The sequence below is a fragment of the Neurospora hispaniola genome (genome assembly GCF_033458365.1).
Source record: "Neurospora hispaniola strain FGSC 10403 chromosome Unknown B0T23scaffold_8, whole genome shotgun sequence".
Lineage (NCBI taxonomy): Eukaryota > Fungi > Ascomycota > Sordariomycetes > Sordariales > Sordariaceae > Neurospora > Neurospora hispaniola.
Window position 1 is genome coordinate 617,365 of NW_026944413.1, and position 13,557 is coordinate 630,921.

Sequence of the window (13,557 nt, forward strand, 5' to 3'; positions counted from 1 at the left end):
AAAAGTTTATTAATAATAATTGGTAATTGTATATTATCCTAAAGTATTGCAATAAAAACTTTTATATTAATAACGTTATTTAATAGTAGTATCGTAGAATAGAATATTATTAATTAGCGGGGGATTTTCCTAATTTACTGCTATACGGTAGTATTTATATTTTTTAGAAATTATGCTTTATTGGTAATAATATATTCGAAGTAGATGTTTTTGTATACGGATATACGTACTTCGTACTACTTGCTAATATAAATGGTAGATTTGGAGTTCTTCTAAGTCGACTTTAAATTACTATTGTAAATTAATATAGGAAAATAAGATAGTACTTATTTAAATCTTATAGGGGGATAACTACCCCTATAGGATTTAGAATAGATTTTGAATTTATTCTTTATATTTATTTAAATTATTTACTTCGCTACTATTTAATTTATTTAAACTTTTATTATTTAATTTATTATTATCGGAATTATATTCGTTATTATCGCCCGTAGTTACGGCCTTACCTTTACCTTTAGGTTTAGTCTTAGTTTTACCCTTACTTTTAATATTCGGTCTCTAAGTAATATAATCTTTAACTTTTAATTTATTTGGGAAATTACTAGTATTATATAATAGTTTATAGGTAGTAACCCAATAGCGGAAATAAGTGGACGTAGTTATTAGAATAATTATTTTAGCGGTATTGGATATGTTATAGTTTTAGATGTACTTGGTTATTAAATTATTAAAATGTTTTTAAATTAATGTCTGTTAATGCTTCGGATTTACTATAGGTATTTAATTGCGGGTACTAAATTATATATAGATATTTAAAGTATTATTAAATATTTTAGTTGTTTTAGTGAACGTTTGAGAAATTAGTATAATTAATATAAGAACTAGGGTTGGGTATATTTATATAGTTTTACTTTTAGCTTCTATACGCCGAAGTTTTGTAATATGTAATATTATTGTATTTAGGTAGGTTATAGTCTTGCCGGTTCCGACTTCGTTGGTTAATATTATATATTTAAGTGGGCTTTTTTTTAAGCGCCGAATTATATATATATTTAAAGAGATAAATTAGTAGTAAACAATTTAAATTCTATAGGGGAAGAGGCGGAATAGGCTGGCCCCCCCTATAGGATTTGGAGAAAGAATTTACAATTTATTAATTAATTAGTAGGGTAAAAGGGATTTCCTTTATTAAATTATAGAAGAATTATTTATATTATTAGTTAAAGACTAATTTGCCTATCCCTTTTTTTTAAAATATTAATATAAAATATTAAATTTATAATATTTAATATCTTTATAATTTTAAGGAGGGGTGGTAATAGTATCTATATTAATAGGTCTAATTCTACCCTATGATTTTATAGCGTAATAGAGAGCTATATAGTTTTGAAGTACCTCTTTAAGAGGATGTTTCTTTTGGATAATACTTATTATATTGTAGCGAGCCCGGAGATTCTTCTCAGCCAATTTTTTAGTTTTACTCTCTTAGGAATTTGCTGGAGGGTTGTTTGAAGGAGTTATTTTAGTACGTTTCTAGGCTTATATATATTTATTTATTATTATTTCAATAAGTTCTATATTAAACTATTCGTATATAACGAAGTTTTTAATGTATTGAATAGTCCCGAAAATCTTGTTTTATATAAATATATTTTTAAGAGGCGTTAGAATCTTCGGAATTTCGAACCGTCTGATTTTTATATTATAGAAGAGGGTAATAGTAGTTATTAGCGAATTACTATTTATTTTAGGGATATCCTACCCCTTAAAGTTTTTATTGAATTTAATAATTTTAATATTAAGGTCTTTGGTAATGTTTTTCTTTTTGTATAATTATTGGAAGGTAAATGAGTAAAATTGAAAGTAGGTTAAATTGGCTATATATTATTCTAAAGTAGGGGTGAATTGTAAGAGTCTAGTAATAGTAGTATTTAATTATTTACTAGAGTTATTGCTATTAATAATAAGAATATTATTAATATTGTATAGGATTTCTTTTATAATTTCGTAGATATTTTTTATTATGTTTTGTACTTAATTATTATTAATTTTAGTATTATTTTTTATTAAGTCCGTTGTATTTTATATATTAAGTATAAAAAGCGGGGCCGGTTTAGTATTATTAGGATTATTAGTACTATTAATAGTAGATTTATAGTTCTATTTGCAATATTTATAAAATTAAATAAAATATACTATAGCCTTAAATTAATCGTCGGTTAAATATTCTAATTAAATATCCTTAGCCAACGGGTTTATAGCCTTTACGAACCGTAGTACGCCGCCGCCTTTAATATTTAATTAAAACGTACGAAAGTATATAAATTAAGTAGTAAAGGTGGTCGCTTTAAAGTGTATTATATTGCACTTCTACGCTAATTTGTCCGCTTTCCCGGCGAAATCGCTATAGCGAATAGTTACGGTGTAAGAAGGAATATTCTTTATTTCCGCGAAGGTTTAAAGGATATATTTATATATTTTATTATCCGTTATATAGGAAATAATATTTCTCTATAATCTCTATAGGTTAATTATAAAGTTATTCTATAAATTCTTTTTAAACTCTTAAAATATTTTTAAATATTTTAATAGACTAAAAATTAAAGAGATTATAATATGGTTAGCGAATGTTTAAAGCGAATTTAAATCCTATGGGGGGTAATATAGTTTTATTCGAATCCTTTTATAGGATTTAAATAAGGATTGTATTTATAATTGTAATTTGAATATTGAATTAGGGCTTTAATATTTACGTACCCTAAGATACTAGTTATATAGTTTCCCGGGGGAAGAGTATTATAATTAATTTATTAAGTAATTATCTACCCTAGTAATACTATACTTTCACCTTTTTCCTCTATTTACGTCTTCCGATATATATTATTTATAAATAGCGTTTCGATTTTAATTCGCTTGAAAATATTATCGCTTTTAATTTATTATATTATATTAAGCCCCTCTATTAATTCCCGTACTTCTCGGATATTATATACCCTTATATGGGGGGGATAATAATATTTAAGTAAAATATTGTTAGTTTATTTTTTTTTGAGGGTTTTTAATTTTGTATTACCTTTTTTATTATTTGCGATTTTATATTATTTTAGTAGTGGATAGTATAATTATTGTAGGGTATTTATATTATATTTATTGAAATAAATATTATTTACTTTAGGATTCGGATTATATGCTAATTTTATAGTACTGGTCTTTTTTAATGTTATTTAAATAAATTAGAAGAATGTTTTTTATTAACCAATAAGGGGGTAGGAGATGTGTTTTACCTTAATTATAATTGGATTTAAATCCGATAGGGGGATAATAAATTATTTCTAATTAAAATTGGATTCGATTTCGGTAAGGATAATCCGGCGAATTGGATCTAAATCCGATAGGGGGGAGTTATAATAAATTGTAAAATTGGATATAAATTTTATAGGAATATAAGAATAATTTGTAAAATTAAATTTAAATTTAATAAGAGTAAAAGAAGGTGTGATTAATTTGTAAAAAGAAGGAAGGATAAATTTATTTTAGAAAAATAGGGGTTTTTATACTCTAAGAGTATATACTTTTAAATTTAGGGTAGGTTTTAAAATTTTTATTTAGGTTTAGAATAGGTTTTAAAATTCTTATTTAATTATATTATCCTTTATTTACCCTTATAGGATTTAGACGAGGGTATAATAAATTTTATTTAAATATTTATTAGGATTCTAAAATATTTAATATTTATAGTTACCTCTTCCTTTTTTATAATATAATACTAATTTTTATCCTTTTAGTAGGTAGGTTTATATTTATGTACGTACCCGCGGGAGGAGCCGTATATAGGGTTGGATTTATAGTATTCGAACTATTACCCGTGCCTCTAGCTATTTTTAAATGTTGTGTTTTTTCCAATTTGGTTAATCTCTTCTTTCCTACGTTCGCCTGATTGTAAGTAATCTATTCTGGATTAATAGTAAATACCTTTAATATAATAGGTGTAATATATATATATTTTATAATTAATATATTATTATAATCCCCTAACTATTTCTATACTTCGAATTTTAGAATAACGGTAAAGAGATTTTATAATATACAAATAGGTATTTATCTATTAAATTTATACGTAAGTACGTATATAAAATTTGAGGATATAAAAGTTTCTTTAGGTAAATTGAAGAGTTTGGAGATATTGGGATAGAGAGTTTTAATTATAATAGTTATAAAGCGGTCTAGTTGAGCTAAAATAAAGCTAGCTTTGGATAATTTTATTAGGTAATTGAAAATAGTTTTAAATTTCTTTCTTAGGATAGGTGGTAGGAGATTTAGGGGGGGGTGGTATTTATTATAGTATTGCGAAGGATAGATTGTAATAGGAGTAGTACTAAAGTATTAAACGTTGAAATTTATTATATAATTATACGATTCCCCTAATGTAGAGGTCGGGTACGGCCTAGGCTTTTATAATAGTTTTTTAATATATAGTTTGAAGTACGGTACGTTGATAAAATTGTATATCTCTTTATACTTCTTTGTGATTTTAATACGCGCTGCTTTTTCTATACTATTTTAAATATAAAGCTGTCGATAATTATTACCTATACCTAGGTCCTATAGGATTTGTTTAGTAATTATAGTATTTTTATCTTTTAATAATTTTTTATTGGATAAGCCTTTTTTATTTGAAGTATTGTTTCTATTTGAAGTAGAAATATCCCTATTTATTAAATTAGGTAATTAAATTAGTTCTTTAATTAAAGTAAAATTTAAAGTAGTATATTATAATATAGTACTAATAAATAGAAGAGGCGGTACGTATTAAACTTTAAGTACTAGAATAGTGGAATAGTAGTGTAACCCGTTGCCGCTAGAATATATATTAATCTCCTCCGTAATAGGTTCGTATAATTAATTAAAATAATTAAATTAATAATAAGGGATAAAATAAATCCCTATATTATACGTAGTAGGATTTGTACGGATAGCGCGTTTAAAGTATTGAATTAGGTTTATAATATTATTTAACTTTACTGTACTATATTGTACTACGTGCTATATATCTAGAATATTTATATTTATACCGAGCGAAATAGCAGTAAGTATTATCCAGTATATAGAATTAGACTATTTAAAATCCTTATATATAGATTTTTAATTTATAAAATAAGTATTAATATTATACCTACGGATTACCTTTATAGTATAAGAGGGTTTATAGTTAGAGGTTATAAAATATTATAAGAGATGCAATTGAGTAGAGAAAAGTAATAATTTACTATTAATATAAATAATAGTTTTTAGAATATAATAGATTTTAGGTTGGGGGTCGCTAAGTGTTATTATATTAAGGATGAATTTAAGCCGCTAATAGTTTTTAAACGCGTTTAGTAGAATTAGTTGGAATACTATTATAATATTAGATTGGTCGATAGAAGTATAAATAATAGAAAATTTATTTAAATTATAACCTTTTAGCCGGAAATCGCCGTATTTATATATATATAATTATACTTTATATATAAGGGTAGCTATATATTCGAACTAAGGAATATTGGATGGGATAGTAGTCCTAATAGTGTGAATATTTATAAATTGCGTCCGAAAGGTGTGTTATTAGAATATAATATATAATTCGTTTATAACAATAAATATAATATATTAGTTAAATAAAACTGTGCGTAATAATTCTATAAACTTTATATATATAGCTTGTTCTGGACTAAGGAGGATATACGTATAGTTTTTAAATTTTAAATTTAATTAGAAGCGAGGGTATTAATATATAATTAGTATATATCTATTTAAATCCAATAGGGGGAATTTTTAAAAAAACTTCCCCTATTAGATTTAAATTAAAAGTAAATAGGTTCTTATTTTTATAATTAATTAATCAATTAAAATAGGTCGGGTATTAGGAAATTTAGTAATAGTATCCCGCTATTCTTTATTAAATCGATTAAATAGTATAATTTAAATAGTAATTTAATTAATTAAAATAATAAATATTATTTAGAAGATAATATTCTTATTATATTCCGTACGAGTAATTAAGATTATATTACTATATTGGTAGATAATATAATAGATAGATTCAATTTGATTAGGTTTTGTACGGTATTAGTCCGAACTTGTAAGTAACCCCTAATTTAGTAAATAAGTAGTAATTATATTAATAAAATAGTATTATATACCTTTATTATTAATAGATACTATATAATACAATCCCTAGGCAATTTAATTTTAGAAAGCTAATTTAGGAGGTAGAGACGTATTAGGTTACCGAAAGCTAGTAATACAATAAAATAACTCTATTATTTCGTTAGTATTAGATTTATAACTTTTTATTATATATATGAAGTTTCGTATATATACGATGTAAGGTTGTGGAAAAATAGTATATAATCCTTCGGAATATAATTCTATATATAATAAAAGTTACCCCTATAGTATTAATAAATAATAAAGGTATTATAGAAATACAATTTAAAGTTTAAAGAAATTAATATACTATTCGTCCTATCTTTAAATAATTTATTTAGTCGAGATTGTAGTTTTTGTGGTAGTGTAATTATCGAGTGTTGGTGTTGAGATAGGATATTTCTTATATATATTGAATACTTTCGTCCAAGCTATATATAGATGTGATCCTAATATTATACTATTTGGCCCTGTGGGTCTAAAATGACTGCGCCACGGGGTGGCGGGGAAGTGGATGGGGGCTGACTAAGGTTGAACGTCTGTCATGAGAGACTAGCTCTCGGCGTGCCTGTGTCTCAGGTCCCAGCTGCCCCTCCATCATAGTGCAAGCAGGCGCCAGGGACCCGGACCTGGGGAGAGCTTTCCCCGCCGTTCGTTTCAAAAAAGAGGCCTGGGCGGTTACAGGCCCCAATCTTGAAGCCAAGCGAGTGCACCGGTTCGGGAATTCTGACCAAGTCGTTACCTAGTTAGTATTATGGTAGGTGCTAGATAGTGGTATTTAGAGATACATATCGTGGGACAAGACCAAATAAGACAGACAGACACCGAGGTAGCTGCATTCAATCTATCAGCTTTACAACCAGTGAAACAACTTAAGCATTATGGGGGAGGGAAAGAAGTGGGCGCAGGTTCAAGGCGACGGGACCTATGTAACGTAGTAAAACAATCATACTTACTCCATTGCCAGACATGCAGTTGCAACTTCAAGCCAGCAAAAGACAATGCTATTGGTGAGCGGAACTAGAAAAGAAGCATATAATAATCTATAAAAAGGGGAAGAAAGAGGAAAAAAAAAAAAAAAAAAATAAAAAAATACAAAAATAAAAAAAAAAAAAAAACCTTCGACAATGAACCAAGCCTCGACAGATCACAAAAATGTCACTGAGAGATTAGAAGAAAAACCTCCAAAAAGAGGTCGTACCCGGAATCGAACCGGGGTTGCCGGAATGTTCTGATGGGTTGAGACTCAACTCAGAATCCGGAGTGATAACCGCTACACTATACAACCATCTGATATGCATTAGCGCCTGGATGGGAATCCAAGTACTCCAAATCGTATGCGCAACAAGCTGTGGAGGAGGCACTAAGAGGCGTGTCAAGCCACTGGTGAATTGTCCATTTTTTTTTTTCCTTTTTGAAACAATGGATGACACAATGAGACTTTCGCTTGACATATGTAGTTTGCAAGCCTCAGCAAACCATCCTGGGATTCTCCCGTGTTTCAGATGGTCCAGACTAAGGGAAGGTTGCTCGTTCACTGGCCACGATGGGATTTATTCCGGATAGATTTTATAAAAAAAAAACCATTCTTAAAATATTACAGTGTCTTATGCGAGTCCGCTTCTGCGTCTCTCCGCCACTTGCACCCTTGTCTCTCTTTTCTTTACACCCGCTCAAGGCCTCAAGATAAGCATTGACTAACCGAATCCTGCCATCGCCATCCTTCACTTGTCGTCACACACAACTATCAAAGACCCATTTTCGCCCGCTAGGATGGTGTGAATGCGATTACTGCACAACCTGTTTGCAAGTCTGTTAGCGCCCCAGATCCGCTTTCCAACCATTGGCAGTGAAACAGACGAGCAGCAGCAACAAGAACAATGCCAACCAAGCTTTAGTTACTCACCTTCTCCCTCAGCATTCCCATCCACTGTTGGAAGCTCATCCCCTGATCCGCCCGGTCTTCCACCAAGAGAGTCTGAGCCCACAGCTTAAGGCTTGGTTCACCATCCTCCCTGACAATGTACAGATGGGGCAATGTGATGCTGCCAACGCCCTTGCTCTTGTGGTCTCTGCTCTTGGCAATCACGTTTCTCACACGCTCGTTAAAGTCATTGTCCAACTCAGGCAGAGTGCCCTTTCCAACAGCGACCTGAGTGCGTTCCTGCACCCCGAAAACATCGAGGATGAGCTGAGGCACAGCGTCACGACCAACCCAGAGGAATTGCGTTTGGCCGTCGTCGATAAGGTACAAGCCGAATGGAACGAACCGCTCCGAGGAGAGGTTCATGGGTGGTGGGAGAACAATCTGGCTCGTCTCCGGGTCAGGAATACCGGCATTGTCAGGCATGTCGTGCAGTGAGTATAGCCTGGGATAGATGTACTGCATAAGTAGTGGCAAAGGAAGGGTAGAGAGCTGGCAGAGGGCAGCAGAGCGAATATCCGAAGGAATAAGCGCCGACTTCCTCAAACCAACATGCTTGGTCAAGCCCAGGCAAAGGGCAGGGAGGCCACGGAGGTTGGACGGGAACTGAAGGCCGCCACCCATGCTGCCTCCGCCCAGCTCCTTCCTGAAGGTCTGCAGAAGTTCGGTGAGCTTCTGCTGAGGGAGATCCCTTGCCGCATCCAGGGAGTTTCCAAGGGCCTTTTCAACCGCCTTGTGGCTGAAGTAGGTAGCGATAGCGCACTGATCGGCCGAGGCGTACACATCGGCAAGATTGGTGGTAGTCGGCAAAGCCAGAGTCATGACGCGAATGCGACGTTCACCATTGCAGGTGGTATGTAGTACCGCTGTCTGCAAGCAAACGAAATTCTTGGTAAGGTTCTCATCAATAGCAACCTCGACGACATAGCACTGATCACGGGGGAAAGCCGGGAAAGCGCACAAGTCGGAACTTCTGTTAAAGAAGTTGCCGTAGAATGTGCTCATCCGCAGTCCAGTAGTAGCGCGAACACGGAGGACGGCCTCGAGGCCAATTTCAGACGACAGGTAGTCACTGAATTCGGACGCAAACTTGACGGCGTCTTCGGCCCTAGCGGCGTTCCATCCCGGGTAGAACCATGTTTGACCACCAGTGTACCGCGGGAGGTTGCTCAAAGAGGCCACATCCTGATACTGGGAAGAAAAGAGGAACATGTCGATAGACACTTGGTTCTTGGAGCATTCCACGGCAAAGCTCTTGTAAAACGAATTGGCGGTTTGCAGCAACCCGCTTTCCTTGGACGTGCCGAGAAGTTTCTTGTCTTCCCTCATCTCGAGCTTTCCGTAACCCACGTTAGGCAGAGATGAGCTCAGCACCACGATCTTGCCGCCGAGAGGGGCAATAAGCTTATGACCTGCCCTGAGAGCTGACCCCATGCAGTTTCCATTGCTCTGGTTGTTCGCAAACATCTCGGGCAGCTTGTTGAGGAAGCTTTCGATGTTTTGGCGGCACTCGGTGAGGGGGACCAGCAACTCGCCCGGAACAGGGAGGAATGGCTCATCCAGATCGCTGACCACAAGCATGCTCGTCTCGCCGTTTTCCTCCGTATCTCTCGGGACTGAGAAATAATGCAGGCTTGAGTCCACGGCGATGAATCCAAGACGGGTGCGGCGATCGGCATTCGGTATCCTGTCGAGGCTATCCAGAATTGTCCTTGCACTGGTGGCCAAGAGACCTGTGGAGACAGCCGCGTAGCTGACATCAAACAAGAAAAGATAGACCAGAGGCTGGGGAGGCCTGACCATATACTCCTGCGGCGCAACGAACTCAACCACCGCATGGTTAAGCTCATGTCTTTGCCATCTATCCACGCTCTTCTGGGCCGCCGCATCCCAATCAAAGGCCTGGGGAACATCGTTGGTTAGGTTGCACATGTTGCAGCGCCATCTGTGACCGTGGTCAAGGAAGGTCACGAATGGGTTGATGTAGGATCGACATCTTCGGCAGCGCGAGATCACTTGGTCTTGCACAACTGGAACCGGATCGTCCAAGTCATGAAGAGCTGCATATGGCTGAATAACGAGCGCAAAGGGCAACTTGCTTTTCTTGAGCAGCGAGTGGGTGGTGGGTACGGCATTTAAGGTCGATCGCACATACTTTGGCGCGCAGTTGGCATCTGGGGAAGGGGTAACGCTAGACTAGCAGCAAAAAGTAAGCAGTGTGCACCTAACACAAGTCGAGAAGCCAGAGAGCTTACATTAGGGGGAAGAATAATAGGGGGAGGCGGCAGCTCGAGTTCGGCAACATTAAAGGGCTGGTTGAGTAGATCGGTGGGATAAAGCTGGTTCACATGACCCCTCGTCTGGGCAGGAAGTTGCTGCGGCTGCTGCGGCTGTCCTCCGAAGCCCATAGACTGGATACCGGCGGTAATACCGGCAACACCTCCGGGGGCAGGCCCAACGGCGGCCGGAGGAACACCTTGGGAGTAGTAGGGATCAGGGGCCTGATAGCCTCCGACTCCGGGTACGGCAGGCTGAGGCGCGCCGTACGGTGTTGTCGGAGCGCCGTACGCCACTTGTTGGGCATCTTGCGCCGGATATCCACCAAATCCCGGTGCTGCTGGCTGAGGGATCCCGTATTGTGCTGCTGCTGGCTGTCCGCCTACTACGGCATTGCCTCCTGTGGCAACCTCGAAGGCCTGGGCGGCGTATGCTCTCTTCTTCTTCTTGCCATGCTCGGCGCCGTGCTGGGAGGCGGCCGCCGGCGGAGGAGAGGCCGGGCTACCATATGCTTGTTGGGCGGGATCGACAGGGTATTGGGGTTGCTCGCCGTACTGCTGAGGGGGATACTGGCCGTAGCCATCGTTGGGAGGAGGAGCCGCCATGGTGTTTGTCGCCCGCTGCTTGGGTCTCTGACGAGGCGGGAGAGATTAATGGCCGGGACCTGTTGGTGGATATATCGATGACGCTTCTGGCACGCGAGAGGAACGGCGAAAGGAGTCAGGGGACGAGTCGTGGGTGTTGCGTAGCGGCGGACGGTGGAGTTGTTGGTGATGGGGAGCTTTTGAGGCGCGCTTGGGAGTGGAAGTTGACAGCTCTCGACTTACGACAACAGCATCAGGCGCCGGGCGGCGAGGGGCTGCCTCTCCACCTATCAGACTTATCAATCAGGAGGACAGGAGCTAGGTACTAGTAGGAAGCCAGACTGGCCTTAGCTGCCTCGCTTTGGGCGGAGTAGTATAGGTACCAACGGGAGTGTCCACACAGGCTGGGGCTAGGCAGCCAGGGTGACGGTTCGTACCTATCAAGTATTGCCGCACCTTTGAAGAGTGACAGCGGGATTGAAGGTGTTGGACAATGCGCTGCTGTACGATAAACACATAGAGCTCGAGAGGTACACACCACTGCCCCATAGAACGGAATGAGGGTTACGGTAAGGTCAAGAAACTGTAACTTACATACTTTCATCTCCACTTGTGTGCAGCACGTGACGCTCAGGCCTCGACTGCGTACATAGGTAGTAGTAGTACACTTATACCGACCTAATCAAACTAGGTACCTCTGACAACTTCATACACCAATGCATTCCCTACACTCCAAGTTCCGATAGAGGCCATGATGTGTTTCACCTAGCGCCTTGGACAAGTACCAACCAAGAAGGTTCTCAAATTCGCACACTTTCATTTGTTGTTTGTTCCTGTATCTGTAGCTGGAAACAGACAAATTTCACCAACGCGAGGTTGAGCTTATGACGGACGGCTGGGGACCTCGAGGGAGCTTCAGCGGGACAGTGCGTGGGACCAAGACTTCAACCAAGTCGCACGTCCCCAAACATCACTGGTCACCCACTCAAGGCGCCCAGCAACGTGCCGAACATTTCTATAAGGATGGAGGAACCTAACGGGCGAGACGGGGACATACATAGTACGTATGAACATCGCAATCCAGTGAATCTCGGCATTACTGGCACAGTGGATATCCGGGAGAAGTATGTTCCTTCCTGACGATATATATGGTGATTGCATTCCGCATCCGATGTACTTAGGTTTTTACCGTTTGCACTGCCTACAAAGCCCCCTCCGTGCCACTAGGAGATGCCCGAACACTAAAACAAGCAGGACTCACTTCAAAGCCCAGTGCCCGGTCGGGTAAGTGTCCTTAGAGGTAGTTTGCTACTACCAAGGTTTGACCCCTGCAAGTGCAAATCCGGGGCCAGTCTTCGCAGTGGGCAATAGTTGTATGCGGAGATAATTCCGGCGGCCATGACGGATTATTTGCACTTTGGGGGGGTTTTACACTTGGGGGTGGTTACACTTTTCAGGGGCTGATACTATATCTATGATTCAGTAATTTGTGACCTGAACCCTTTCTGTGCTTGCTTCTCACTCACCACTTCGTCATCTTCATCCCACCTAGCTTTTGTGCCACGGATACCTCTTCACCGAGTACCACTGCTCTGATTCTGCCTATGTCAAAACATCACATCTTACTCGCAGCCTACCTACTATCAGCTTGGTAACTCTACTCGGATCATCAACATATCGAGATATCTTCCCTCCTTCCTTCGAGCGAGACCTCAGGATCTTGGGACCCAGCCACCACGGATAAGTCAGACGATTTTCCCAGTTGGCAACTACACACTCACACTACGTGCTCCACTACTCTGTGTTCGACGAGAAACACCCAAAAGCGAAGTATATGCAGTAGCGAACGGCACCCAGTTTGCCGGGATATTCCCTTCATTTGCCTTCGTAGAGCTTGACAACACTCGCCATAAATCAAACTCACGCCGCAACTTTGAAAATCGCAGGAGTCCGAAAATGGCACCTTCATCTGCCTGGAGGTATGACACCATATCTCACTTCGCGTTTGCGCGGGTTCCGCCATCAAGACAACGTCAAGCAATAAAACCAGACAACAAAGGCTAACAAAAACCCAGCCAGATCCTTCCCCTCATACTCACATTAGTCGTAGTGGCCGGCATCAGTTTCGTTGTCTATCAAGTTTACCTCTCAGCCCTCCAGTTCCGCGACTACACGGCCCAGCGCATGGAACGCAAGAACCTTGCTTTTTCCAAAGACGGCGGTCTGCGCCTAAATGTCAAGGACGTCAGCGACGAAACCTACCTGGATCAGACGCAAAGCTGGTTTGTAAAGGCGTGGGAGCTGGGCGTGGAGGAGGAGAACGCGAACAAAAAGAGAAAGAAGGGAACGTTCAGAAAGGCGGCTTAGAATGTCGCCGAGGGATGGGTAGCTGGGGTGTTTAGTGGGGTGGATGTGAAGATCAACGAGAAAGGAGACAAGAAAGAGATGTAATGGGCAAAGAGTGCCAGTATGTGAGAGAGCAGACAAGCAGTGCTATGATCAGGCTGGATGACTCGAAGAAGCATGCCACTGGTCCCGAGGGTAATTTGGTGCTTGTCGAATCTACGCTCGAGTCTGCTTCTG

General features: G+C 38.6%; 2 protein-coding genes and 1 non-coding gene across 3 annotated transcripts; 1 reads left to right on the top strand and 2 right to left on the bottom strand.

Moving 5' to 3' along the window:
- Positions 1–7,381: 7,381 nt before the first annotated feature.
- B0T23DRAFT_t348 lies at positions 7,382–7,477 on the bottom strand. The gene has a single exon. It is a non-coding gene; the product is annotated as a tRNA-Gln (tRNA).
- Positions 7,478–8,083: 606 nt separating this feature from the next.
- On the bottom strand, positions 8,084–10,995 carry B0T23DRAFT_324708 (protein transport protein sec-24; the record flags this gene model as incomplete). Its single annotated transcript, XM_062835450.1, has 2 exons — positions 8,084–10,309; positions 10,369–10,995. The coding sequence occupies 2 exons, from the start codon at positions 10,993–10,995 to the stop codon at positions 8,084–8,086; spliced, it is 2,853 nt and encodes a 950-aa protein (XP_062689058.1).
- Positions 10,996–12,930: 1,935 nt separating this feature from the next.
- On the top strand, positions 12,931–13,341 carry B0T23DRAFT_431909 (uncharacterized protein; the record flags this gene model as incomplete). Its single annotated transcript, XM_062840345.1, has 2 exons — positions 12,931–12,953; positions 13,050–13,341. 2 exons carry the CDS (start codon positions 12,931–12,933, stop codon positions 13,339–13,341), a joined length of 315 nt encoding a protein of 104 aa, XP_062689059.1.
- Between the last annotated feature and the right edge of the window lie 216 nt (positions 13,342–13,557).